The 26,631-nt window shown below is 52.2% G+C and overlaps 10 protein-coding genes; 5 read left to right on the top strand and 5 right to left on the bottom strand.

The window, feature by feature from the left end:
* Positions 1 to 2,558: 2,558 nt before the first annotated feature.
* RCC_10939 (related to nuclear pore complex subunit) lies at positions 2,559 to 3,647 on the bottom strand (the record flags this gene model as incomplete). Its single annotated transcript, XM_023776165.1, has 1 exon — positions 2,559 to 3,647. One exon carries the CDS (start codon positions 3,645 to 3,647, stop codon positions 2,559 to 2,561), a length of 1,089 nt encoding a protein of 362 aa, XP_023631933.1.
* Positions 3,648 to 3,985: 338 nt separating this feature from the next.
* On the top strand, positions 3,986 to 5,118 carry RCC_10940 (related to ATP-binding domain 1 family member B; the record flags this gene model as incomplete). XM_023776166.1 has 3 exons in its annotated part: positions 3,986 to 4,160; positions 4,212 to 4,312; positions 4,363 to 5,118. The coding sequence occupies 3 exons, from the start codon at positions 3,986 to 3,988 to the stop codon at positions 5,116 to 5,118; spliced, it is 1,032 nt and encodes a 343-aa protein (XP_023631934.1).
* A 1,135-nt stretch (positions 5,119 to 6,253) lies between these two features.
* On the top strand, positions 6,254 to 7,250 carry RCC_10941 (uncharacterized protein; the record flags this gene model as incomplete). XM_023776167.1 has 2 exons in its annotated part: positions 6,254 to 6,997; positions 7,056 to 7,250. 2 exons carry the CDS (start codon positions 6,254 to 6,256, stop codon positions 7,248 to 7,250), a joined length of 939 nt encoding a protein of 312 aa, XP_023631935.1.
* A 495-nt stretch (positions 7,251 to 7,745) lies between these two features.
* Positions 7,746 to 8,184, bottom strand: RCC_10942 (uncharacterized protein; the record flags this gene model as incomplete). XM_023776168.1 has 3 exons in its annotated part: positions 7,746 to 7,838; positions 7,898 to 7,995; positions 8,055 to 8,184. The coding sequence occupies 3 exons, from the start codon at positions 8,182 to 8,184 to the stop codon at positions 7,746 to 7,748; spliced, it is 321 nt and encodes a 106-aa protein (XP_023631936.1).
* Positions 8,185 to 9,416: 1,232 nt separating this feature from the next.
* On the bottom strand, positions 9,417 to 10,052 carry RCC_10943 (uncharacterized protein; the record flags this gene model as incomplete). XM_023776169.1 has 2 exons in its annotated part: positions 9,417 to 9,722; positions 9,780 to 10,052. The coding sequence occupies 2 exons, from the start codon at positions 10,050 to 10,052 to the stop codon at positions 9,417 to 9,419; spliced, it is 579 nt and encodes a 192-aa protein (XP_023631937.1).
* Positions 10,053 to 12,911: 2,859 nt separating this feature from the next.
* Positions 12,912 to 14,413, bottom strand: RCC_10944 (related to phosphomevalonate kinase; the record flags this gene model as incomplete). XM_023776170.1 has 2 exons in its annotated part: positions 12,912 to 14,034; positions 14,148 to 14,413. The coding sequence occupies 2 exons, from the start codon at positions 14,411 to 14,413 to the stop codon at positions 12,912 to 12,914; spliced, it is 1,389 nt and encodes a 462-aa protein (XP_023631938.1).
* Positions 14,414 to 15,276: 863 nt separating this feature from the next.
* RCC_10945 (related to pentatricopeptide repeat protein) lies at positions 15,277 to 19,077 on the top strand (the record flags this gene model as incomplete). The annotated part of the gene is made up of 1 exon (XM_023776171.1): positions 15,277 to 19,077. One exon carries the CDS (start codon positions 15,277 to 15,279, stop codon positions 19,075 to 19,077), a length of 3,801 nt encoding a protein of 1,266 aa, XP_023631939.1.
* Positions 19,078 to 19,974: 897 nt separating this feature from the next.
* On the top strand, positions 19,975 to 21,441 carry RCC_10946 (uncharacterized protein; the record flags this gene model as incomplete). XM_023776172.1 has 2 exons in its annotated part: positions 19,975 to 20,232; positions 20,308 to 21,441. The coding sequence occupies 2 exons, from the start codon at positions 19,975 to 19,977 to the stop codon at positions 21,439 to 21,441; spliced, it is 1,392 nt and encodes a 463-aa protein (XP_023631940.1).
* A 909-nt stretch (positions 21,442 to 22,350) lies between these two features.
* On the bottom strand, positions 22,351 to 24,606 carry RCC_10947 (uncharacterized protein; the record flags this gene model as incomplete). The annotated part of the gene is made up of 1 exon (XM_023776173.1): positions 22,351 to 24,606. One exon carries the CDS (start codon positions 24,604 to 24,606, stop codon positions 22,351 to 22,353), a length of 2,256 nt encoding a protein of 751 aa, XP_023631941.1.
* A 910-nt stretch (positions 24,607 to 25,516) lies between these two features.
* RCC_10948 (related to PET8 protein) lies at positions 25,517 to 26,508 on the top strand (the record flags this gene model as incomplete). XM_023776174.1 has 2 exons in its annotated part: positions 25,517 to 25,652; positions 25,715 to 26,508. The coding sequence occupies 2 exons, from the start codon at positions 25,517 to 25,519 to the stop codon at positions 26,506 to 26,508; spliced, it is 930 nt and encodes a 309-aa protein (XP_023631942.1).
* Between the last annotated feature and the right edge of the window lie 123 nt (positions 26,509 to 26,631).

The following is a 26,631-nucleotide window of genomic DNA, read 5'->3' on the forward strand; positions in this document are numbered from 1 at the left end:
TGTGGTGAGGTCTACTTGAAGCGGGCGCGGCCCTCGGCAACTTCCTACCGAGGCAACAACCTTTTATGAACATTCACTTGCACTTCTTATGGAATGCACAACATCCATGTTCATGTTTATTTCACCTTCTCGCTCGGAGTCACTCTGGTATCTCTCCTCACTGCGTTTGCCGTTTGCAATATAACAAGCATGCGGCTCTCGAGCAAGCTCTCCCGCAACTCGGTCGCCGTGATTGCCACACCGCCATCGGAGGATCAACAAGCTGGACAAGCTACACCTGAGCTTTTCGATAGTCAGTCAGGTGCGCCTCAAATAATGATTCAGATCACACCTCGCGGTCCTTCGCGGATCTTCGGTGTGTTCACCGCCACCTTTAGGAGTGAACCGACCCAAACTTCCACAGCTCGCTCCTTTCCATCCCGCGGGTGCTAGATACATTGCCAACCATTCCTAATCAAATATTGATTCAAGATATATGCTCTCATCAAGTTGGCATTACGCGTACAACCCCGRCCAAAACCATCCGCGTCCTCGGCTTGAACTATTCTCGCACAATTCTGCTGCCTTGATGATCATCATCATCATGATGAATCAAACACGAATTTGGCGTCTACGTGGACTTCCATGTCCCGTGATTGCAGATTTCGCATCATGACCGGGAAGGGCGAACTTATCTTGAAATGAGATAGAGATCTTCGGCTCGAGTGTCCGTTTCAACATCCCGGCAATCTGCAGGGAGGCGTGGTCGGCAGCTTGCAAATCTGGGCCGACCTCACACAGCTCACTTCGCTGAAAGAAGGCTGACACCTGTGACATCGTCATAAAAAGAACCAACCTTTGTGACATTCGTGCCGGGTACTTCCTGTGAGCGTGCGACGTGTGGCGCAAGGACTAGTGAGACCCTGAGTACGTACGTGCACAGGTGCGTCTGCCCCCAGGGCCCGAGGATTGACGCCTACCTAGTAGAGTGGGTGACATTTTATTTATGTCTAGACAGCTCCAGCCCACTTCTGCGCGAGCTCTCACATTGCTATCCCTTTCAAACAACGATCAGATCGATCAGATCCAACTCATTCTATCCACAGTTACTCACCTTGCCAACGACTGTGCAATGGCAACCTCCAGATTTGTCGAGATAATGGATCCCAACAACACACCCTATTCGCAGGACAATGTATGTCTCGAAGAGGTTCTGGCAGAGACCCGCCGACGTTCCACATCGCAAAGCAGCTGCAGTAGCTTTGGCAGCCCCAGCGAAAAGTCAGACTCTCCGACATCGAGAAACTCCTGGTATAGCAAGTCAGATTCTCCGCCATCGAGAAGCTCCTGGTATGGCAAGCCAGACTCTCCGCCATCAAGAAGCTCCTGGTATAGCAAACCAGACTCTCCGCCGTCACGGAACACGTGGTACAGCAAGCCAGGCTCTTCATCCTCTAGGAACTCCGTCTACGGCCAACCGATGACACCTACGACGCAGCCTGTCAAGACGCAGCGCAAGAGACTCTCCTGGTTGGGAATGTCATGAGATATCCTCCCTTGATCAACGAATAATAAGCACATCGTTCGAAGCATCGCATATGCTGTTGAATCCATTTGAACGGGGATCACTCCACCGTCATGACCAAGTCTATTCATGAAATTTTACTGCCCAGCTAGTCCTTGGTCGGTGGCTAGMAAGTTTCCAACTCCCTGCCCTTCCACGTGGCATGACGGAATGCATTGGAGACCGTACCTATTACCGCCACTCTCTGCATCTGCAGCAGGCCATTCAAGGAACCTGGTGAGCCGGAGTTGACAGAGCTTCCGGTCCGAGTTGAGGGGTTCCACGCCAGATCACCCTCTACCTTGATAGCCAGAGGACCCTGCAGGTTTTTGGCATGTCTACGACTGGAGGATCTTGAAACGACMTACCGGACAATTGATGACACGCCGAAGCATCGGAAAAGGTTTGGCAGCGCTCGCTGTTGCGTCAGCTGAGCTGGCTATGATGGGAGACGTCCGAGGTTCTGCTCCCATTTGTTCCAGCGCGAATTCTTTGATTCTTGGTAGCTATGGACTTTTTGTATGGCCACAATGCGGTCTATGAGGTAGCTTGCATAGTCCTATTACTTCAGTGCATTGTCTGCTGCAAACTCAAATTCTTCCCCATCGATCGCTTCCATTGGCAAGATCGAAAGCATCTTTTTGACATGAGGTCGWTATTGCAATGACTGTCCGTTTACTGTCACAGTATGGTCAAACCCTTCTTGCGTTGCCRCCATTCGTGTGGAATATACCCGGCGGACAAGGCACTGGCTGACATCGGCTGTTGTGCCGTAGCTCGTGCAGATACCACGAGTTGGCATCGCAACTCTTGGTGCAGATGTGTAGCACTTTCGATATCGAGGGCACTTCTTAAGCCTTCTGATAGCATGAGATGTCTGCGCAATGCAATGTCAGCATGTGAGTCTTGGAGCGGATCGAAGACGATGGTGACATACAACTGGCCCCTTAACAGATCGCGACTATGCCCTGTGTGGCATCATCGTGAAGTTCTCGCGAATCTTTGCTCATCACGTTCACGACTTCTCCTTGACCGGTTTGCCCTTGGCCTCATTCTCGCTCAACGACCTGATGAAGACCTTGATCTTCTCCGGATCCGGCGCGTCGGTCTCCAGCCCATCCTCGAATCCTGGACTGATTCCGATCGCAAGACTCCTGCCATCTGGACTAAACTCCATCGCCGCAATGCTACTGGGCAACTTTGCATATTGTCTGATCCTCCGCTTCGTCTTTGCATCCCATAAAGCAATCACTCCATCCCCTCCCCCTGTCGCGAAACTCGACTGCTGTACCGGGTGGAAGGCAATGGAGTTCACCGGGTAGATGATGTCCAACGGACATGTCACTCCATCCGCATTCGTTGTTGAAGACCTATCCCGATGGCACTTGAAGGCATAGGTGTTCTGGTTCTGCTCCTCGTCAAACCACTCCACTCCCACGCGACCCTCGATACTGCTTGACGCAAATCCCGTCCCATCAGGCATGCATGCCACGTCGCGGGCCATGAACTTCAAGCTGCTCTCGCGCTCTTGCCACGCGCTTATCTCCAGAGCCTGCTGCTCTCGCTCTGCACTTCCGTGCTGATCTWCCAGATCCCTCAAAATCTGCAGCTCATAGACGTGTACTTTCCTTTCTGCCATAGCCACCACTGCGCGATCCTCCGTGATGCTCAACGCGAACGGCTTCGCTGCCAATGCGATATTGACCCAGTTTCCGCTTTGCGAGTCGTGGACGTGCAATCTCTCGTCCCAGCCTGTGGACAGGACCAAGCCATGGTCTGCGCTGTACGCGACTTTGTTTGCGCCTTTGGCATGTGAGGAGAGGACCTGCTCCACGGGCTCTTCGGGAGCGATGCTGAACTTGGAGACATCGTGGTCCAGCCCGGCGACGTAGAATGTCTCGCTATTTGTGTCCCAGGCAACGTCTAGGATTGGTGCGTGAAGGGTGAAGGTTTTGGTGAAGGAGAGAGTGCCATCTTCCGGGCTGCTGCTGTAAATATGGACGCCGCTGTCCCACGCGCTGACGAGCAGAGTAGCGCCGTCGGGAGAGAAACGCACGCTGGAAATTGCGTCAGTAGGCGGACTTGGTAATTCAACGATGCTCATGGTGCCGGTGCAAGATGTGATTGTTGATGTTCGACGAAGGTCTTCGAGATTCGAGATGGAACCTAGAACGAAGGCAGCTGCTGCCACGCTTTCGCCGAGCTTTTTGCCGATCACTGGCTCCGGATCTTCACATGTCATCGAACGCAAGTGCTTGTTTCTGAGCAAACAACATCTTCACTTTCCCTTCACGCAAGCTCATAATCACGAAAAACTGACAGAAATACGGAATGCGTACAATACTGGTCCCCATAGGCCCACCTGGCTCTGGCAAGTCAACTCTCTGCAATGGCCTTCAACAATTCATGCGCGCAGTTGCAAGACCCTGTTCAGTAGGCAATATGGATCCAGCCAATGACAACATCCCATACGAGCCCTCGTTCGATGTCCGGGAACTGGTCAGCATTGAGGAGGTGATGGAGCGAGAGGAATTGGGTCCAAACGGTGGCGTTCTCTGGGCCATGGAAGAAGCAGAAGCGAACTTTGATTGGCTGGAGAGCCATCTCGAAGACTGCGGTATGCTGTATTGCAGTGTTGATATTCAAGCTATGGCTGACTCTCGACTAGAAGAAACGATCATTCTGGACATGCCTGGTCAGGCAGAACTAACAACACATCACGACGCCATTCCACGTCTTCTACATCGACTTGAAAAGGCTGGCTTCCGAGTAAGTCCTCTTGGCCTCTTGCTTGGTCGCATTTCTGATACTTCTGTAAGATAGTCGTTCTGCAACTCCTCGACTCGGTGGTCATGACCCGACCCTCTCTCTACTTGAGCAGTCTCATTCTCTGCCTGCGAGGCATGCTGCACCTCCCATACCCGATTGTCAACATCTTCACCAAGCTAGACAATCTTGCCGCAGTAGGAGGCGGTGATTTGCCTTTCAACCTAGACTTCTACACCGAAGTTCAGGATCTCTCACACTTTCTGCCCGTACTTGCGGCCGAGCAAGCAAGCAGTAGCTTAGTGAATAGAGAGAAGTGGGATCGACTGAACGAAGCTCTCATCGGATTGATCGAAGACCATGGTATGATCGGTTTCGAGACGCTTGCAGTCGAAGATCGTCAGAGCATGTCGAGCTTGTTGAGAGCAATAGATCGTGCTAGCGGATATGTGTTTGCAGGTGCTCGCGCCAAGGATGAGGAAGGGAGGACGTTGAGTGATGAGGCAAGTATTTGGGCACAAGCCATGAGCTCAAATTACGGGCAAATGGAGGTGCGCGATGTGCAGGAGAGGTGGATTGAGAGGAAAGATGAATGGGATGAGATTGAGAGGAAGCAGTGGGAAGAGGAGGCGAAGTTGGCGGGAGCTCTTGATGGTCAGTCTCCGGCTGCGGCAGTAAGGAGGGCAGAGTCAAAGGATGATGTGGGTGGAGAGGAAGATGACGAGTTGCTTGACGAGCAGAGAAAGTGGATGGAGGAGCAGGCGAAGAAGGGCCAAGGTGGAGGAGCAACAGCTGTGAGGAAGCCTTGAGACCGTCACTTCCTCTCCCGCGATGCTTGGAACGTAGCCACTCTGAGAGAGAACAAGTTCGATCGATTCCCAAACACAGTGCTGTCGACACAAGTGTCTTCCGTTAAATAGCAACTCAGAAAGTCAAGGCCAGGCAAAGGGTGACCAAAAGGTACCTTGCTGCCATTTTTGTCGGTTTCGAAGGCACTCGACGCCTTCTCCCAAGCAAAATGATCTGACAGACGGCCAAACGGTTAAGAAGATGACTCGCTCAAAGTTACCTGCAGCCGCCAGGCTGGACGGCTTTGTCCGTGAACTTACTCAGGTGAACGATAACTCACCGCACGAAAGCGAACGACCGGCAAACCCACCCCATTTTATCCACAACATTTATTATATCACCGGAGCCCGGAAATGTTCCCGTACGTAAAGTGGCATGATGTTGACGGTCTAGGGGCAGCTGTGCTCAACTCAATCGATAATACTCACTACCCCAACCCTAACCCTTATGGAATCGACACATCAAGAAAACGTTGGTGGCGGGCTGAGGCATGCGATCGTAGTGTGTTGAGATCCATCCGCCTGCTGAAGATGTCGGTATGTTTCCCAGTCGAATTTCTCTTGATTTCGGCACCTCTGATTTCCCCTTTTTGGAACCTGGCACGGTTATCCGGCTGCAAGACACCCAACCAGCAGCGAACCCTGCGCTACACCCAAGGAAACTACCAGCAGACATCGTGGCATCACAGTTCGATCCACCCAAATAGTGAACGAAGAATCGTACGTGAAGTACATAGCCAAGCGTAGCAGCTCTGGTTCCGGTAAGTACCAACCATGAATGCACGGACGAGCATTCACATGCGAGAATGCCTGGTTATGCCAAGCTACTTACTACGCAGTATCTCCACGTGTTGTCAAACCATACCATTGCAATGGAAGAGGTCAGACCATCATGTCCTGCGTCGYGGATTCGGTGGCTTGAACTAAGTTTCTGCTACTGGAGGTGTGACGCGGCCAACCACTTTCACCCTCGTGTCGCAGATAAGACGCAACTTCTGAAAGTCAAAGCATCACATACACACATATATATTTATCCGCCAAGAGGAACAGGAAAAGAGATACAGTCACAACTCGCTGCGCCGCGAAAAGCGTAAATATGTCCAACGAACCACTAAGGAAGTCCCTCCTAATCGGCTGCAACTACACCGGCAGCGCTCATGAACTACGAGGATGCCACTCGGACGTGGAGAATATGGCAGAGTTTCTACGCTATCGCGGCTACGCCAAGGAAAACCAAGTCATTCTCCGTGACGACCTTGACGGACCCGCATACCCATCTCATGCCAATATGCTACGAGCATTGAGCTGGCTGGTCTCCACACCCAACACCATCAACTTCCTCCACTATTCTGGACATGGAGGCCAGGAACCCGATCAAAACCGTACAACGGGCTACGATGATACGATCTGTCCCGTGGACTTTGAAACTGCTGGGCAGATCAATAGTACGACACTGCATCAGCATCTCGTAAGTGCCTTGGCGCCGGGAAGTTCTTTGTTCATCGTATTGGATTGCTGTCATAGCGGTTCGGCGGTGGAATTGCCATTCGTATATCGCACGGATGACGAGGGCAAAGTCTCGGTGATGAATAACGTCAAAGCGGGATTGAATCTTGTGATGGAAGCCGACGGCTTGTTGACTGGGGCCTATGGTCTAAATAGCATGGCTGCTGCAGAGCAGCTACTGGGAGACGCGAACAACTTCTTCCAGGGGTTCAAGCATTCGCATCATCATCATGGTCCAGATGGGATCGAAGCGGATACTTCAGGGAGAGATTGGAGTAAGGAGGGCAAATTTGTGACCATGTATAGTGGATGTAGGGACGAGGAGACCAGTGCGGTAGGTATTGCACAGTGTCCAGCGGCGAGATGTGTAGTGTTGCTAACAAATCGCCTAGGATGCGTATATCTCTGGGAAGAACTGCGGTGCTATGACCTGGGCTTTCCTCGAGACCATGAAGGGCAGTCAGAATCCATCCTATATTTCAACCTTGCAGGATACGAGGACGAATCTGCGAAACAGTCGATACGCGCAGGTACCGCAGCTCTCGATTGGTGTGCRGATGGATTTGAATCAGCCTCTGAGGCTGTAACTGGCTCCAGTTCTTGCAGGTCTTTCGGTGTTGTGTACCATCTTCGAGCAGTTTTTTGGCCCTTTTCACCAAGCTTGACACCCAAAGTTACGATGGATAGCTGTTTGCAGCCACTTTGTCCACGTTCAGAGAGAGCAATCTTTGGCTGTCAAAAATCTCGACATAAGTCGAGCGGTGGTGCATTGTTGCGAGCTGCAAAAGGTCATTCGAGAGGCTCCATTCGTGTCTCCTTTAAGTCACATTCGATTCTAAGTTCGCTGTATCAATTCGCTATGCTCCTTACTCGCTGCACCTGAGATATGTGACCAGYGCTCATCAGCAAGCATACCAATCTCAAGACATCTCGAACCAGACGCAACACATCCAGATCCAGACCGAGGCCTCTTTGGAACGAATCATATTCGTACAGCCACTCTCCTAACTTATGTACAAGTGTATCTTCTGATCACGCACCCAAACACCACGCTTTATCATTCCTCTTGTTGAAGGAGCCCCCTACTGCTTCTCTTCCTTGGCCGCCTTCGCAGTCTCTTTTTGCATCTCCTCAATGGACTGTCCCTTGCCAAACTCGCCGCGGTCTGCCTTGACCTAATAACATGCAATTGGATTAGCAAGATGTCCAGTAAAAGACCACTTCCAAAACTTACGCTGCTCTCACTGTCACTCGCCAACTTGTCGGTCCACTTTCCATCCTTGAGCTGCTGCTGCTTGGACTTTTCAATCTCCTCTGCGCGCTCTGCGTTTCCTAATCCACGTCATCAGCGTCTGACGATGACCACTACGTCAATGCCGGAAATGACCAACCTTCCTTGGTCTCCTTGCCAGCAGCCATAACCCTGCAGCTCTGGAACGACCTCGATGGGGCAACTCCGGCGCGTCGAACAGCTGGGAAGGCGGCAGAGCGCATTGTGAGGGCGGTGCGGAAAGCAGACATGATTGCAGTTTGATCTGAGTGGAGGTATTGTGTTGTAGAGAAATGAGCAGTGCAATGTGAGAATAGGGAACGCGAGGAGTGAAGGGAATGCAAAGAACGAATAATAGGCGAGGCGATGGTGATGATGATGGCACTTTCCCCAGTCAGTGGATGACGTTGTGGRGCCGCGTTGAATTRGGTTTCACAGCGTGCCCAGGAAGCGATCCGAAGGAAACACAGGCCATGCGAACTCGCTAGTGTACAGCAGTATGCGTGRACATGTCAACAACAATGCCAAATCGATAATAATGCAGTCGTGAAGCTGTTCACAACACCTTGGTGAAGCTCATTGCTTTTGCTGGGTCGGGTGAATGATCTCCGCCGGTACAAGCTCCATTTGCTCGTCTTGTGACATGCAGAGATGCAAAGTCCAGACAAAGCAAAGCTTCGACCACTACCACGTCTCACATGTCTCAAACACCCCATACAATACCGCTCAGATGACCACCATGACAACTCACGGGGATGAGGTGCTTGCTCCGCGATCATGTCTTCACCTGTTTGCAACAAACACGTGGTCAAAGAACGGAACGACAAAATGGTGGTAAAGAATTCTTCGTCGTCGTATCGAGCCACATTACAGTAGCTATGGTACACAAATTTCCAAAGTAGACATTGGCCGCTGAAGCCGTCGTTCCCATCACCCCAACACCCAGACAAATAGCAGAAATCAACGGCTGGTATCCAGMAACACCCAACCCACAAAAAGTCAGGACCACGAGGCAGTCACCGCTGCCTGGGCCATCCATCCGTCCGTCGCGCCTCTCCTGGTATATCTCATGATGTTTTACGCAATTCGCTGCTTTCGTGACGCGATCAACCCAACAACACCTCGCAGCAAGCCAAAAAGCGAAAGAAGAAGTAACAAGAAATGCTGAAGAACAAATAACAAGAGCCCGCTGTATCATCATCGCTGGAAGTAGAAATGCCGTGCCGTTGCCGTTTAATGCTTCGTAATGCTGTTTTGAGAGGGAACGCCGTCGTCCAAAGGAGATAATCCGTCAGTTCTAGCCGTGCCGTTTTGAAAGGTTTCGTTTGTACAAGGTATCCGCTAGAGTGTGTGAAGAAGCAAAGAGTAGGCCATCCAGGAACCGCTCGCATGTGTCAAATGGATGGAAAGGAAGTCCGCCTCCCACGACCCCGACCGGCGACGACGCAGAGCAACAGCGTTACGCAGCACGGCTACGATCCGTCTACCACCTGCGGGAGACGTACTGCTGCTGCATCTGTCGGCCCGGAGAGACGGACATGGGTGGGCTAGCAACAGCCATGGAGCGGGTAGAGGGGTCGACGATCGGGATCGCGTTGCGTGTCCTCTGCGCCATTGGCTGATGCAGCTTCATGTGCTGCTGATAGTTCGCAGCATTATAAGAGTTGGGGACGGAGGAGAGGAGGAGCGAGGGCGTCGGCTGCGCCTGTTGCTGTAACGGAGAGCTCTCAGGCGAGCCGGAAGACAGCGAGCCACGGTCGGAACCAGACGAGGAATGGATGGATTGCAACTGCGAGGTAAAGTCAGATCCCGTTGAAGGAAGAAATGGCGAGAGGATGCGGCATACATCGTCCTCGGTTAAGAGGTTAAAGGGACAAAAGACCTCGTCGTCGTCGAACTCGAAGCCTTTGGCGGCCTCGAGCGACCGAAGGTAGTCAGTCGCCGACGGTGGCTGTGGAAGCTCCTCCTTCGGACTCCGCTGCGCCTTGTATTGGCGGTGAGCATTCTGAGAGTTGACTCTCGGTCCACGACGACTGCGCCCGTGGTGACCGTGGGAGTGGTTCGAGTGCGTGGGAGCAGCTGACTGGTAGTGAGGCATTCCGTAGTGATAACTGGCCATGGTGAAGTTATTGATGGTGCGGCGCTATTAGGTGTGATGTTGGTAGTGATGATGATGTCGTGGGTGCACAGGAGAACAAAGGGATCATAACAAAGCCCCTCGGCGGTTTCGTAAGCTTGATTCCGTGAAGGGAGAACTGATTTTGGTAGATTCGATGATTTCGAGCGCTGGGAGAAAGGCTGGGGCGTGTGGTATACAGATGATGATGGGAGAAGTGTATTGAGAGGACGGTGTGTGGTGTGTATGCAAAGGCTGGTGGGATGGAGGACGACGGAAACAGGGTGGCGAGCGCATGATGGGTGTGGGCCAATCCGGAAGCCTCCTAACGAACTGGCGGGTAGGAGCGCAAGGCCAATCACGAGACCGCATGAGCGCCATCGACCAGGGCATTGCGCCGATCGCAGCGCTCGAGTCTTTTTCCGTCCCTGTCGCATTGCGCGTCTGGATCGCAACCGTCCAAGATACCAGACGTTAGAACGAGGGTGCATTGGTTGCGATGAAACATGACCCATCGTCTTCAATCAGCTCCCCATAATGACACTTTGCGCTCGATGGCGTCCACTCCTTCCAGACAGGGCCATCGGACGGGCCGCAAAAACAGAAGCGCACCACAACCAGTAGCGTGCCACTAGCCCAGTATTGGTATAGTCTCACATGGGTTGAGGCAGGGTAGCGTCTTGATCTAGCCACGCGCACGATCGACACCGCCATTTTGCGCAGCGACTCGCATTATTGCGCACTCTTCGTGCTGCCTCGACAGGGAGCACAGAAATTGGAGCGGGCACCTGTGCGAATGCGTGTTGCAGGCATTGGCCGTCGAGCCGCCGCTGACTGTGTTTAAAGTCGGCGCCTGTGCGTTGTTTCATGTGTTGCAAGAGCCGCTCGGCTGGAATTACATGCCTGGCGTCGTCCGGGATGATGCATGTCCTGCGGGTGGAAGGTACCATCTTCTTGTACTCTACAACGTTGATGATCAGCAATTGATCATGAAGGCTTTGGTGTGGATGACCAGCATTTCGAAGCACCGATCGAACAGTTTGTGCAGTAAGAGGGGACGACACGACTCAACGACATCAGAAAGAGCTGCGAAATGAGATTGGAGTTGCGGGATTCATCTGGCGTCAGCGTCATCGGTGCTCTGCGATATCTGCGCTGAGATCGAGATGAATGTGCGCTACAGTCTGCGCCCTACAATCGTCATGATAAAGCTGGAGAAGTGARGTCTTGCCCGCCTGGTGTGTATGGCCGGTCTGATCAAGCGTTCATTTCAACATTTGCGGATGGTGTACAACGGAGATGACATGCTTGTTGGGATGGTAACTTAGGAGCGATCGACAGACGCGCAGAGGCAGGCACGAGGTGAAATTGTTTCATTCACTTCAATTGTGATGAGGAGCGGTCCCTCGACTCTTCAACATATATCATTCCGCAACGAAATGAGAGAGATGTTGGTCCTTTCGTGTAATTATCTTGACCCGCGGACACGCAGAAGTCTTCTTGGAACAAACCACGACTTGCATTACATGCATTCGACCTCAAATTTCACATCCACTCGAGGTGAAGGACCGCAGCTTCAGGAAAGCCTTCCGCCTCGCAATGGATGTGTATTTCTGATAGACCAGGGTCACACACACCAGTAAGAGTACCCAAGGGAAATGACGGAATGTGATCTTAAATAGTTCTGGACGAGTCCATGTCCTCTCGTTCAGAAGGCTCGAGAACAAGGACTCGACAACTTATTTTCCCTCAACAGACATACCCTCTGGTCGATGTCGACCGCATGTCAGTGTAAGTGACTTGCCACTGAAATTAAATGTCCATGGAATTGACAGCACAATGGTACATCGACCTCTGACGTTGCGAGACACTCACGTCCAACACCTCATCTACGGATACTAGATTCACGAAATGACCCGGCTTATCCCCGGCAGCCATGAAAAAAACTATATAATCAAAAACGGAGCTTCGTTCCCTTATCTCCGGGTGAGATGTCCGAGTGGTTATGGAGCTGCGTTTAGGTTTATCTAAGCAGAATCCGCAGTGGCGTTGCCTCGTGGGTTGTATGTCTTTCCCGCGCCTCTCACGTTCTTACACACCATCTAATAACCTATGCAGCAAATCCCACTCTCATCAAGATACATGAGAGCTTACCGCCTCAACTTTTTTGCACTTTCTGTCTCTCTGTCATGAGCTTCAGTGAAGACTGTGGAAGTTTTGGAGATTTTTGGTGTCTTTTTGATCAACTGACCCCTTTTCCCACTCCCACCCGATTGCAATGCCTCTCACCTTCTCCCAATTACAAAGCTACTGATTTGTTACATGTCTGGAGGTTCGGCGCCGTTATTGTTCCTTGAGCCTCAACTGGTCTTAGGACTCCTGTTCATCTTCTGCCGACAAGGCTTTCGAAAGCCTGCGACTGACACATATCTACGCAGCCATGAGCTCGAATCCTTCATCTCTCTGCTCCGTTTAATCACATGTACGAGTTACCGCTCACATGTTCCTCAGCACTCTCATCGACAGATAGAGTGTTCGACCATCTGGAAAATTTGCCCCTTTTTCGTATTATCAATGCCCTTTGGAGGGTCTCCTTTGTTCAACATGTAACTTCTATACAGTGTTGGACTTCCCGCAATACTGTTCCTAGCCGAACTTCCCACAATGATTTGGATGGAGCCTAGTCCACCATAAATCTCGCAGGATACCATACTGTACTTACTCAAACGATGTATGAACGGCCTTGCTGCAATCTCACGAGCGAGAGCATTGTCCACACACAGAATCAATCCTTTTGACCACGTATTGCAGAGCGAAGAGATCGTATGGTTGACGATGAGAATCCTGCTCAGCTTGGTTACATCAGAATCCCTTCAGCCAGTCCACATACACCTTTGGATCWTCAAGTTTGACACCCTCCATCTCCTCCCTGACACCTAACATGCTGACTTTACCGCCGCCTCCCTCGCCTTTATATTCCCACCCTTTGAAGAGCTTATCCAAACCCACGACGACCTCTTCCCGATCTTCAATCAGCAAACAGATGGCATCATGGCCACCCGCACCAGGCACAACTCCTCCAATAACGCCTTCAACCTTCCCACAAGCGTCCAGCAATTCAGTCTGCGCCTGAGGTTCGATGGGTACGCCGCTCTTCTCACTCATCTCTCTTATCAGTGTCCGGATCGCCGCAAAACATTCCGTCAACCTCGCATAGTCTTTCGTCCCACTATCAGCAACAGCTTTCAGCTCACACGCAAGTTTCATATTTGCAGCATCCAGCTCTGCCCACAGTCTGCCAGCCTCCTCACCCTCCTTCGCCCGCCAAGCAAGAACCTGCTTCACCATTCCCGGGGTCTTGCTTCCACAAGCAACATCGCACATGATCAATCTCAAACCATCAGGCACCCTCACTGACTTGTCTTTGATGATCTCGGTATCCCATTGCCCTCTCACCTCGTCCACAATATCGCGTAAATCATCAGCAAAGTGTGGAACACCCGGCTCCAGGTTGCGGCCAGAGAGGATGATTGGAGAGAATCTGCGATATACGCAAGTTCCGTAGACGGCCGAGGCAACGTCAAATCCGGAGCCGACTTTCCCTTGTGCAGCGCAGTGGGCTGCCTGGGCCAGATTGTGCAGTACACGTGGATTGGTGGCTTGAGGAAACCTTTCTGCGGGGAGATAGAACCTCAGAAGAGCAGAAGTTACTGCAGTCACGAGTGCAGCAGAGGATCCTAGACCAGTCTTGGGTGCTTTGGTTAAAGGAATTGCAAAGTCGTGGAAACGAGACGATTTCGATTGTGCAGACGCCCCGCTGTCCCCGCTGATGGACGCCGGCGGCGAGTAATAATCATTATCTGCCAGGATAGTTATCGTGGCGGGAGTGATGGTGGAGTGGCCGGTGATGGATGTAATATAGCTAAGCACGTAGCCGAGTGTTGTTTCGACGAATGGATTGCGGTTGAGACTCAGATCCGCATCTCTAATGGTACAGAGACGGTAAGTGAGTGATGGTGCCAGCATGATAGTGAGAAGAGAAGTGATTCAAGGCGAAAGCAATACGATAACACTCATCTTCTGTTGACAAAAACTTACATTCTCAATTGCGTGATCTGAATACCTCCACGGCGTTCCGTTAATCTGTAGCCATAATCCCACACGGCCTCTGTAAACTGCGGCGAATGCACAGTGATCTCATTCAATATCACCCCACTGCTGGTGGGAATATCCTGAATCAAGACGTGGATTCGCGCGTCCAGTCCAAAGATCAAGCCAGTATGGGTGCGATCCAGTACCAAGTACCCGCCGGCTAGCAAGACTTTACCAGGAGCTGAGACAGCAACAGCGCCATTGGGAACCATGATGGTGGATAGAGATGATGAGCACGGAGCTATGAGATCCGTAAAGCCCGAGTGTGCCTGGCAGATGACCTGAGAACGGATGGCTTCGTGTCGAAGGAGGACTAATCAGCGAGAACCTTCCACGATCCTGCACGAGCTGAAGTCGGAACTGTTTTGTTTCTCTTTTGGAGGCCTGGAGATGCGTGCGTTTTTCTGTGACCTAGGTAGATGTTGCGTGAGATTGATACAGAGGTTGGGAAGATGTTGTTCCTGCTGATAACCACACTCCGCGGCGGAGATAATTCCAATGACTCGGCACGTTTTCACAAGCGTTTCGCATCCCAGCAAAGGCGCTCTCCCAAAGCGGACTAGCCCGTAAGCCGGAACTGGGACAGAAGACAATTACTCGGATGCGAGAATTCTGCATTTGTTGCGATGAGTCGTATGGAAGTTGGGGGAAGAAGACGGCTCGGATGCCTTGTGACATGGATCAGCGCATGTTTTCCAATGCGTGGCCATCATGTCTGCCGAACGGGAGTAGTGGAATGGATCAATGGAGAATAGGTGGTCAATTCATCATTGAAATGCCCGAGTCCTCCCGTCTTCCCCGTGATCGAGAGTTTTATACATTTCGCGTCCATCTCAAGTATCAAGTATCCCTCTCACGCCACCCGCCTCTTCACCACACCACACCACCCAACCTCACCTCACCTTTCCCTTCATCGCGCGTTCTTTGGTGTTGTGCCAATGAACCTGCGTCTCCATACATTGCCTAATAAATCCGTAAGTCATCTCGAGTGATACCGCATTCCACCTTGCCTGCTGACAATGCCTGCCTGCAGCTTCCTTTCTCCTCATCGTAGAAGGGCTATTCCAACTGATACATGCCTTACGTCAAACCGACTGTCCACATCTCGCGCTTAGCTTCGACCGCACTCAAATCATTCACCCACGGATACGCCCAAACCGTCGTCGCGGCCAGCCAGTCTTCCTATGCTGCTCAGAATACCCCGGCAGCTCCGCTCGCGGACCACTTGATCTCACGTTTCCGGAAGGGCGACAAGAGTAGACTTCAGAATGCCTACACTCATATCGATGGTACGCGACAGGCCGGCACCGCTGGTTTGGCTACGGGCCGTAGCGATGCCAACCACGATGGACTAGAAAAGTACTTTGATGCTTGGCAGAAGCACCAGCGCAGTGGGGGAACCAAGGAGTGGCAGCAGTTTCAATTTGCGCGGAGACTGGAATGGCAGCCTCCAACCACCGTCCCAGCGCAGCAAAACGAMRGTCTCGATGCGGAGGAACTTGTTGTGCGTCAGGAGGACGAAGAATTGGCAGCGCCCAATTTGAAGCGCTCCTACACGACAAGTGCGCTTGACAACTTCGACAAGGCCTTTTTGAACGATGAAGCCGCAGAAGCCGTAGCCCTTGAGCAGGTCAACAATGCCATCGCAGAGGAGATCTTGCGATCAAAATCTCCGTCTGCGGCATCTCTCAAGGATTCGGCGGTTGGATCCGATGTGCAGTCAATTGGCATCAACAGCGAGACACTGTCCAATGCAGATTCTCTGGAGAGTGACTACTACACCAACCAGCTTCTCCAACTTTCCAACGACAAGCAGTATGGCGAAATCCCTGCTGTGTTCCAAGGCATGCTCCKGGCTGGCGTGCAGCAGCCTACACCTTCTGCCTACCGCGCTCTCCTCACAGCTGCCATTGAGCTCACTCATGGAAAGCACCTCAAGGCACCCAAGGCTCTTGAGGTGTACTCTGACATGCTCCGGAGAAAGGTTGTCCCAGATGTGGAGACGTACGGTATGCTCATCGGTCTCCTTGCAACTAGAGCTTCCGAGACTTTGACGATGCGGAAATCGTTGGACGAGCGACTAAGCAGATATGGAGGATTGGATGCGGCCGGCAACTTCATGTTTCAATCCACGCAATCCGAGTATGCCATGTTGGTCGAGGACAGCTCGCTTTCCATCGCGCTCAAGATGTTTGAGCGTGCAATTCAGTCAACCTCGGATGTCATACCATCCGATGCATGCGCTTCACTGGTGATTGCCAGCGCTGAGCAAGGACGCGTGGAGGACATGACCCGGGTATACCAGTACATGGAGTCGACATCCAACAAGCCCGTATCCTCCATCTACCCGCCGATGATTTCTGCATTTGGTGGACACGGAGATCTCCGCAACGCCGTTGAGGTGTATGACGAATACAAGGCGCTGGCCATTGCGAACAACGCCGGAAAGAATGCCATTCACCGGGTCGATTACCAAATCTACGCCGCGATCATCAAGGCGTACGGTGCGGCCGACAGAATCAAAGGTGGATTGAAGTTCTTGGCCAGCGTCCAAGCTGAGGTCTCAAACCCGAGCGAGCTCGAGAAGTTGAGGGAAGTAGTCGCGCTCGAGGCTCTACTCCCATTGGCACTCAAAGACTCCACCTTCCGTGATGCTCTCAATCTCACTGGCTCCCTTACTGGTCGCGCTTTGACATCTGTCTTGACGAGAATCAGCACCGACGCAGCGGACAGAAATGTCCCCGATGTTAGCTTGCAGGCGTTTGATACGCTGGCTCGCCACTCGAAAGATTTGGCGGCGCCAGCTATGGCCGTTCTTGCCATGCACATCCGCAATGCGAACGTCGAAGCCGCGGAGCCATTCTGGAGAGTTCTGGAATCCGCCCTTCCGACCCTCGATTTTGTCGAGCCTACCACTATGCGAACTGTTGCTCTTATCGGCATTGGCCAGTCTGAGCGCGGTTTGAGACAGAGTCGGCGCATGTTCTCCAGGATCCGCGAGTCGGAGTGCTCGAGCATTGTGGAGATGCACGATCAGATTGGTGAAGCGATTGAGCTCATCGGCACATTCAYGCTCAAGCAGAGCACTGTCCACCTCCCGGAAGCTAGCGTTGAGCTCCTCCGCATGATGGTCGAGAATGGAGGCTTGGTTGCTCCCATTTCCGACCACCTCGTTGCACGTTTCAACCCGGAGCACATTGCTCGTCTCAATCAAGCCGACCTTGAGCTGTTGATGATGGTGCAGAGTRCGATGATCCTCGATGAGATGTCTGCGGACATTGCAGGTGCATCGAGATTTGGATGCCTGCTAGAGACCATCATTTCTCGTTCGATGATGCCTACCGTTGAGACTGAGAATGTCATCGAGAGGACATTGATCAACATTGACAGAGCGGAGCTCTCGAAGCTGTGGAACAGCTACCGATACCCGGACCCAGTAGCACAGCCAGTGTTCACTCCTTTCGTGGGTCCTTTCCAGCCGTCAGCATCTCTTGAGGACACCCACGACCCATACTCTAGCCGTACCGATGTCAAAGGCTCCAACGTGATCAACGAACTTCTCGAGCGACCGCACGGACGCCGCATGAGCGAGGCTTTGACCAAGTTCCGCAACATTCGTCGCATCGGCCGCATCCCGCGCATGTTCACGTATGGCAAGCTCATCGAGGCCGCAGCGAAGGAGAACAACCTCAACCTGGCTCACGACATCCTGGAAATGGCCAAAGCAGATGTCCCCTTTGACGCGCGCTACCGTGTTGTTCGCTTCGGCTGGCAGCAGATCCTTGACCACATGGTCGCTGGATGCCTCACTGTCGGCCGCAGGGATCTCGCGAGCAGGTACCATCAAGACATGACCGATATGGGCTGTGCGCCTTCCGCCAACACGTTTGGTCTGTACATYACAACGCTGAAGGAGAACACCAAGACTTTTGACGAGGCCTCCGRGGCCGTCAAGATCTTCCTTCGCGCCAAGAGCGAAGGTGTTGAGCCGTCTTCTTTCCTCTACAACGCACTGATCGGCAAGCTTGGAAAGGCCCGACGTATCGACGATTGTCTGTTCTACTTTGYCGAGATGCGTAATCTGGGCATCCGTCCCACATCCGTGACCTACGGCACCATTGTCAATGCTCTTTGCCGCGTCTCAGACGACAAATTTGCAGAGGAGATTTTCGAGGAGATGGAGTCCTGCACCAACTACAAGCCTCGCCCAGCTCCATACCATTCGCTCATGCAGTTCTTCCTCAGCACCAAGCGCGATCGCGGCAAGGTCCTGGCCTACTACGAGCGAATGCTCAGCAAGGGTATCGAGCCGACCGTTCACACATATAAGCTTCTGATTGACACGCATGCCACGTTGGAGCCTGTCAACATGCCTGCTGCCGAGCAGGTGCTGGAGCAGATGCAATCCGTGGGAATCAAGCCCGAGGCTGTTCACTACAGTTCGCTCATCCATGCAAAGGGATGTGTGCAGCACGACATGGACGCTGCTCTCGCGCTTTTCAACAAGGTTGTTTCGGAGAATGCWCGACCGCTCCCTTGCGTTTATCAGGCCGTCTTCGAATCCCTAAACGCCAACCACCGGAGTGGAGAGAGCGAGGCGCTGGTCGCTGACATGAGGAGGAGGAACGTTGAGGTCACGCCGTATGTTGCTAACGCGCTCATCCATGGATGCATCGCAGAAGGTCAGACCGCCAAGGCCGAGAGTGTCTTCAAGGGGCTACCGATTGGGAGGAGAGAGCCAAGCACGTACGAAGCCATGGTTCGTGCGTATCTGGCTGGCGGTGAGAGACAAAAGGCACAGGGTGTGGTGAGAGAGGCGCTCGGCAGGGGATACCCGGGCGCCGTCGCTGGAAAGATTGCCGAATTGGTTCGGTAGTGCGATGGATGGATGTTGATTTTAGCGAGGAGTCTGGCGCAAAAGTTGGAAGATGGACCGCCGCCACCGATGGTTTTCTTTTGTCGGAGGTCGGGCATGGTCTTGGAGGAGGATGGGATCATGGGAGGGCGAGCATTTGTTCCCGAAGATTGGGGAAGCGCCMGCGAGGATTGTAACATAAGGATACCCCCACACTTACTCCGCTCTGCTGGGTCTGGATTTGTCTCTATATATATGATGGAGATGATCAGATCTGGAGTTTCTTACGAATGAAATGAAGTTAATAACAATCTCGAGTTGACGTTCTTCTCTTCCTATTTGTGAGAGCAGAGGAATGCTAGGTTGGATGTGAGACGTGGTCTCGAAAGGCTAATGCAAGGGACTGCCTCTCACCCTCGTTTCGACCTCGTAGCTCGGGAGACGGCAGACACGCTCGGGGAGGTGTCGAGATCAGCGCTCTGGATGGAAATACTAGACTGTCTTGGCGAGCATCATGCAGTTTAGGTACCCTCACAACACTCTGGCATGCTATAGTAGTCTTTCTTGTCGCCTTGGCGGCCTGGACATTTTACACTGCTGAGCATGTTGGAACCAAGAGGGCTGAACTTTATTCTCGTCGTGGCGAAGCGCAAGAGGACGTGGATACTGAGGCGCCAAGCGGGGGACAAGGCCTTTTGCTCTCATCTCACGCATCCTCGTCAGCGCGACTGGCGTGGCGTCGCCGATCCTTTGGGTTTGTCGTCAGTTCGGATGCTAGCATAACCGTGGGGACAAGTCCAGTACGAGGACATACTTCCTTCTTTCCTTCCCTCTCTCTCTCGCCCGCTGTTGGGCTAAGGCGAGGCCTTTTTTGCTGTTTCTCTCCCACGCGACAATCGCGACAATCAATCATCAACCATGCCGAAACGAGTCGTATACACGAAAATCACACCACTTCCGTACAATGTCCCGCGACAGCTTGCGATCGAACTCTTGCACTCGCATTCCGAGGTCATTGAGCTGAATCCACTCGTAACGGGCGTCAAAGAGATTCAAGCACCACGCGACGCGAACAGTGAAGAGTACTTTTCCACCTGGTATGAGATCCAAGAGATTATTACCTGGGGGTTTGGGTTCCGCAAGAAGATCAACTTCAAGGGTTGTTTCCATGATCAGGTAAGTTGAGACGAATGTCATGTCGCGTGCATGTCATCTCTGTCGGATGGAACCCGCTAACTCGATGCGCCGTAGCCATGGGGACTGCAATCGCATGTGTATGCGCCCATGGGAGTGGACCTCCGGAACAAATATCGAATCGGTGGGAACCAACCAGGCGAGCCTCGCGAACCGAGAGAGTTGGGAGTCGACACACCCGCCGAGGGATTGTATTTGAGGGAAGATGTGGAGATTGTATGCAACATGGCTTTGGCCGGCTTCGTCAAGAAGGAGACGATTGAGGCGACGGGAAAGATGATTGAACGATTGGCGAGAAAGGCGGAACTACTCGATGAGGGAAGATTACACGCCATGTTTGAGAATGGCAAGCTGAGAACTGCCAAACCGAGTGGCTTCAACGAGGATGAAAGACTCGGCGGGAGCACAAATGGGAGCACTCCACCGGCCAGTCCGGGCTCGAGTGTCTCGAACATGAACCTGGGCCCGAAATTGGATCAAAAGGGTTATGGAAAATACCACGATGTTGCGCGGACAGCGAGTCACTCCCGACCCAACAGCTACCAGGGGAATCTGTACTCCCCACCCTACCAACAGCAAGGATACAACGGTCCGGATACAAGCAATGCTCGACCTACCAACATGCCGATGATCATGGAACTTCAAGGCTCCGATACTCCTCCCAACCTCTCACTAAACAACCCACAAGGACAAGTCTTTCGATCTGAACTCCCAGGAGACACGGAATTCACCACCCAAGCTCCATCTCCACGTTATTCCCAATCACAAGCAGTCGCAGGAGTAGCAGTAACGACAGGAGAAGATACCAAAGTCCCCACACAACAATACCAAGCATACGTCCCTCCCCCAGAAATCCCAGCCCGCTCCGCCCAACGCAACTCCTTCATCTACACCGCAGCTAACAACAACAACACCACCATCTCCGACTGGCAACGAAATACCCTCTCAGCAATGGGAAACCAGCCCCATAATGGCGACGACATGTCCAGTCAGTATACCGAAAGTTCGACAGTTAGTGGGGGAAGAGACTCGATGATGACCGGAGTCACAACACCCGAACCTCCTCCTTCCACCGCCAAATTCGCCACCTCGGCATCGTCGTCCATCATGACTAGGTGTCCAGTCTGCGATCTTTTCGAGGGCGATGAGGCGGCTGTTACTCATCATGTTTCGAAATCTCACTTTGGCTGATGCGTGTGCTTGGTTTTTTCTTGTGTTGTGTTGTTGATGGTATTACGTGTGGATGGTTGGATGGATATATTTGCTGCGTGATTGATTCACACACGCCTGACGAATTTCCTTTTTTTTTTTTTTAAATCTCTCTATTACTACTTTTTGATACCCGAATGGAGAATGTGGAATGGTACTTGAATTGAATTCTTCTCCTGCTTTCAAAGTGGCGTGTATCTTGACATGTGACGGTACTTCTGATAAGTAGTTTCCTTTCGATTAATACAAGATCATTATAGTGTACAGTCATGCATGCATACTCCGTCTCAAAAAATAATAATCCAGGAAATGTCCTTCCTTCCTTAAGCTGAGGTAGGAAAAGACAAGACGAATGAAATCTCTCTCCTCGTGCTCTTATCTCTGGGTAGCTACATACTAAGCATCTGAGCGTTCCATGAACAGCTTCTTCGTCGCTGTAACTTACTCTCGTCTCGGTGAGCGTGAGGCGGGAGAATACCTATTATTCAATAAATAGGTCACGCAGTGAGGTCTCCAGAAAATGGACCATTCAGGCTAATAAAATCTAGGTAACACCAACGTGCACGCTATTACTTTAGGTGAGTAGGGCGTGGCGTTGGTATCTAATTTAATCTCAAGAGGTTTTAAGGTGGGTTGTAATGCAGATTCATTGATACCTTTGCCGTGATCAAGAAGGTCGTAACCATCATTTGATTGCGCAAGGTAAGGTAGATTTATACCAAGCGATCACATACTACATGTACTCATCATCACAAACAGTCACACAACAGAAGAAACCACGAACAACATCTTCAAAAAAAACATAATAATGATTGAACCCCAAAAAACGCTACACAATCAATCGTACCAGAAATATACCCGACCATCTTTTCTCACCCCAACCATCCATTCTTATGCAAGCTGAGGACTGCTCTGCTGAATCACAATCCCCACCAAAGCACTTCTTCGCAAAGAAGCATCGCCCTCCACATACTCGCGTCCCGTAGCAGCCCTGTAAGCTTGTAAACGCAATTCGCGATCCGCGTTATATTGCYCCACAGCGACTCTCCGAGCTTGACGCTGAGCGATTTGTGTGCTGTCTTCTGCAGCACTGCGGGCGCCTAGATTACGCCATCTGGCTTCTCGGGCTTCGCGCGTTTCATGTAGAGGAGGTAGAGTGAAAGCGGGTCGTGGTGTCTGGTCCATACGAGGGGAGAAGAGGGATGAGGTGGACATCGCTGGTTGCCCCGCAAAGTGAGACTGCGGGTTGGTGGGAGAGTGTGTTGTGGCGATAGGTGCAGTGGATAAGTCTTCCACCTGCGCAGCCAACTCGACATTTCGCTCATCGCTCTTCTGTTTCTCATCTCGCAGCGTGGCGATGGTGGTATTGGCATTCTCGAGTTGCTGCTGCAGTGCCGCGTTGAACTTTTCCGCATCTTCCAACTTCGCCGTCAAGTCGTCGTTGACCTCTCGTGTAGGCTCGGCATCTGCATCCAAGCGCTCTGCCCATATCCTCATGCGTTGGGCTTCCTGCTGCAAGTTGGTGATGTATGCAAGTCGCTGAGCATCTTCAGCTGCCCGCTCTGCTGCCAGCTGCTCTGCATCATATTCCGCGCGTTGTCTGGCGTCCAGCAATTCACCTTGGAGTTCTTGGTGATCATTTTGTAATCTGCGGAAAGCATTTAGAAGCCCATCGTAATTGACCAGCAGATCGCGGTGATCGTTCTCCAGGCGGGTCTTTTCCGACCAGACTTGACGCCACTGCTCGTCTTTCTTCTCTTCGCGATCCTCACATCCACGGAGTGAAAACAACAGTCTCGCATTCTCTAGCTTGAGTTGCGCGAGCTCATCGTCGCGAGGCGTTGGCGCGCTAAGCTGTCCCACCTCGCGTCCTGTTGCCATGGAAGACGGGTGCCTTTCGGCAGCAGCAGGTCGCCTGGGTATAGAAGGAGAGGGCTCAGTATGGCCTGGGCTGCTGGAAGATGACGTGGACGCAACAACTGCAGCGTCGGCAGGCTCGCCTCCCTCAATCTGGAGCTCATCTTGATGCTGAACGTTTGTGGAATCGGTTAAAGCGATTTCGGTAGTCGGCTCGTCGTCCAGAGCCTGAGCAGTGTCATCGTCGGTCGTTGAAGTATCGTCGGTCGCTGAAGAGGATCCCGGCACATAAGGATCGAAAATGAATTCATCATCAGCTTCGTCTGCCCAGTTCGACATCCGAGACCTGACCGCAGCTTGCCCAAAACTCGAAGAAGCGGTTGAGGCGGTACTCTCAACAAGTCGGTCAGAGTAATTGTCGTCCCCAGGTTGCGAGTTTGGCTGATACGAGCTGGCGTACTGCCCCTCCTCCTCGTCGTCGGAGTCCGGGCTCGGAGTTGAGGGGCGAGGCGGATGAGCATCGTCGCCACGATCGTTGTCATCATCGCGAAAGATCGACAACTTTGCATCATCCGGAGCATCAACCTCCTCCTCCTCCCCCTCCTCCACGATTACCTCCCCATCATCAGTGAGGGGTAAAAAAACATGACCCTTCCACGCCGCGCCAACGTGAAAATCCAGTCCCAACGGGCTGACGCGCGCAGGGAGGTCCGGAAATGGTGGTAGAAGCTTTCCCATGCGCTTACCCTTGACATCATAACGTCCTCTTGGGCTTTTGCGTCTTCGCACAAGGCTGTCGATRACCTCATCACCATTGAGAAGGAATGCAGTCAGTGGTCTGTCGTCGTATTCGTAGCCCCGCTCATATTCAGTACGGAGACGTTTGGCAGTGCGCGGGCTGTATTCCGATGAGTACTGATCTTCCAAGTCGTCTTCTGTCTCATCCGAGTCGCGACTGCGCTTTGGTGATTGATCGAGATCGAGAGCGGTGGGCCGGTCGGTTGGAGTTGTTTCATATTGGTCCGAGGTATCATCATCCAGCGCAGAGACGTCTTCGTCTACACTACCAAGCCACGAGTTGTCCTCATTGGCGGTACCCTTGTTCTGAGCATCATCATCGTCGATGTCCTCAACATCATCGTCGGAGTCGTCGTCAAAGGCAGATTGAGGCTCTGCGCGCGAGTCTTCATGCGCCGTGCTCTCCACCTGATCGATACCCTTTACTGCGTCCTGCGCGTTCAATGCCGCCATTTCGGTTCGTTCGTGGTCTGTATCGAACGAGTAACCCATCGTGGTGGTGTGTGGTTCCGATGTTTAAGTGTTGGAGTGTTTCTGTGTTTGGGTTGTTGGTGTTTGGATGTTTAAGTGTTTGAGTTGTTGGGGTTTAGTAAGGGAGAAAAAGTCGAGGGCCCTGCCACTCGGGAACCCGGAAAGTTTGGAAAGTGAATAGTAATACAAGACAAGAAACGAAGCAGAATCTACAGAATGAGAGAGGAAGCAAGCAACGCGGCTGAGGGAACGTTCTTCACCAAGTTACTACAAGGTGGCGCCGCAGAGGCTTTCTTTGAGCTCGATTCGAAGAAGAAAAGACAATGGCAAATTTGTCGCCTGCTGTTGACCTTGGGATGTGCTCATCTCCAAGCACAAAGACGTTTAGCATGGTCAAAGACTCGGCGGGCAAGCCACAGAACTGCCACGGATTGGAATAGCGTTATAGTTACTGTCGTTTCATGTGCGTAGAAGTTGAAGTCTTTTACACATCGTGAMAGGATATGTCGACAATACATGTACCCGTCTTGCATATAAGGAGGAATCTCAAGGAGTCGGGCCCGCTGAAGCAACGGTATGGCCGGTCGTAGGAGGCTCAATCTGCGGCTAGTCCCGGAATCTATTGCTGCAGCTGCACACCGTGGTCCTATTCAATATCCGGGATGGCATCGTGGAGAGGTTGATGAAGTTCTCAGCAGATTTCCGTGGCAGGCGTCCGTCCATGTATCAAGAAGAGATGGTATATAGCAGGACAAAGGAGTATACTCTGGGAGCATTGTCGTCATATAAAGCGGATGCCACATGTTTCTTTGTTCTTTCATTGGACATGTGCTATGTCCCGTGTAGGTCCTTGGTTGGTCGATGAGAAGGAGTGAGGTGAAGCTTGATCTTGGCATGATGTCGATGCCCCAGTCCGATATCGGCCTCAAGAATGCATGACTTCGTGAAGCATTCGCGACAAACCACCGAAAGCTCCAAGACACGGCGTTTGCGAGGACATCTTGGGGTCATTGAGGGAAGAGATGCCAGAGTCTTTGGTAGAGTCGCCGTATGCGAGATCATTGCTGGTACGAAGAACATTTCCCCGGAAAAATCCACCCCCAATCGCTGAGCTGACAACCCCAGGCAGGCGCAGTAGCTGGCTCAACCGTAGACATCTCATTATATCCTCTCGACACCCTCAAAACTCGTCTTCAATCCTCCGCCGGTTTCTGGGCTTCAGGAGGATTCCGTGGGGTATATAGCGGAATTGGCTCGGCGATTGTGGGCTCCGCGCCGGGTGCTGCCCTCTTCTTTGTCACCTATGAAGGCACCAAGCGATATCTCGCACCCAAAACACAAGGCAAATATGGCGAAGCGGGTGTGCACATGCTGGCAGCGACGTTGGGAGAGATAGCTGCTTGCGCAGTGCGGGTACCGACCGAGGTGGTCAAACAAAGAGCGCAGGCGAAGCAATATCYCAGCTCATTGACGGCGCTGACGTCGATTCTCAATCAGCGGAAAACGCATGGGCTGAGACATGTATGGCTGGGATTGTATAGAGGCTGGTCAATCACGGTGATGCGAGAGGTGCCGTTCACCGTCATTCAGTTCCCTCTGTGGGAGGGTTTGAAGAAATGGTCATTGCAGCAGCGAGAGGGCGTAAAACCTGCAGATGTTACGGCGGCCGAGAGTGCACTCTATGGTTCGATATCAGGAGCCATCGCAGCGGGACTAACCACGCCATTGGACGTGCTGAAGACAAGAATGATGCTGGCTACAACACGGCAGAGTGTCTTCACTCTGACGTCGGATATCTGGAAGAAGGAGGGTGGCAAGGTCTTCTTCAGTGGCATTGGTCCCAGGACTATGTGGATTAGTATTGGTGGTGCTGTCTTCTTGGGAAGCTACCAGTATGCAAGCAACATGTTGGGCGGCCGATGAGGGGGTGGGAAGACATCTGTGACAAAACAATCCAAGCAAATTGGGCTTTGACGTCGACATCATGGTGGATGATGGAGGTCGAATCACGTCGGACAGGTCCCGGATGCTGGACATGCTTCGCCA

The sequence above is a fragment of the Ramularia collo-cygni genome, assembly GCF_900074925.1.
Source record: "Ramularia collo-cygni strain URUG2 genome assembly, contig: RCC_scaffold25, whole genome shotgun sequence".
Classification (NCBI taxonomy): Eukaryota; Fungi; Ascomycota; class Dothideomycetes; order Mycosphaerellales; family Mycosphaerellaceae; genus Ramularia; species Ramularia collo-cygni.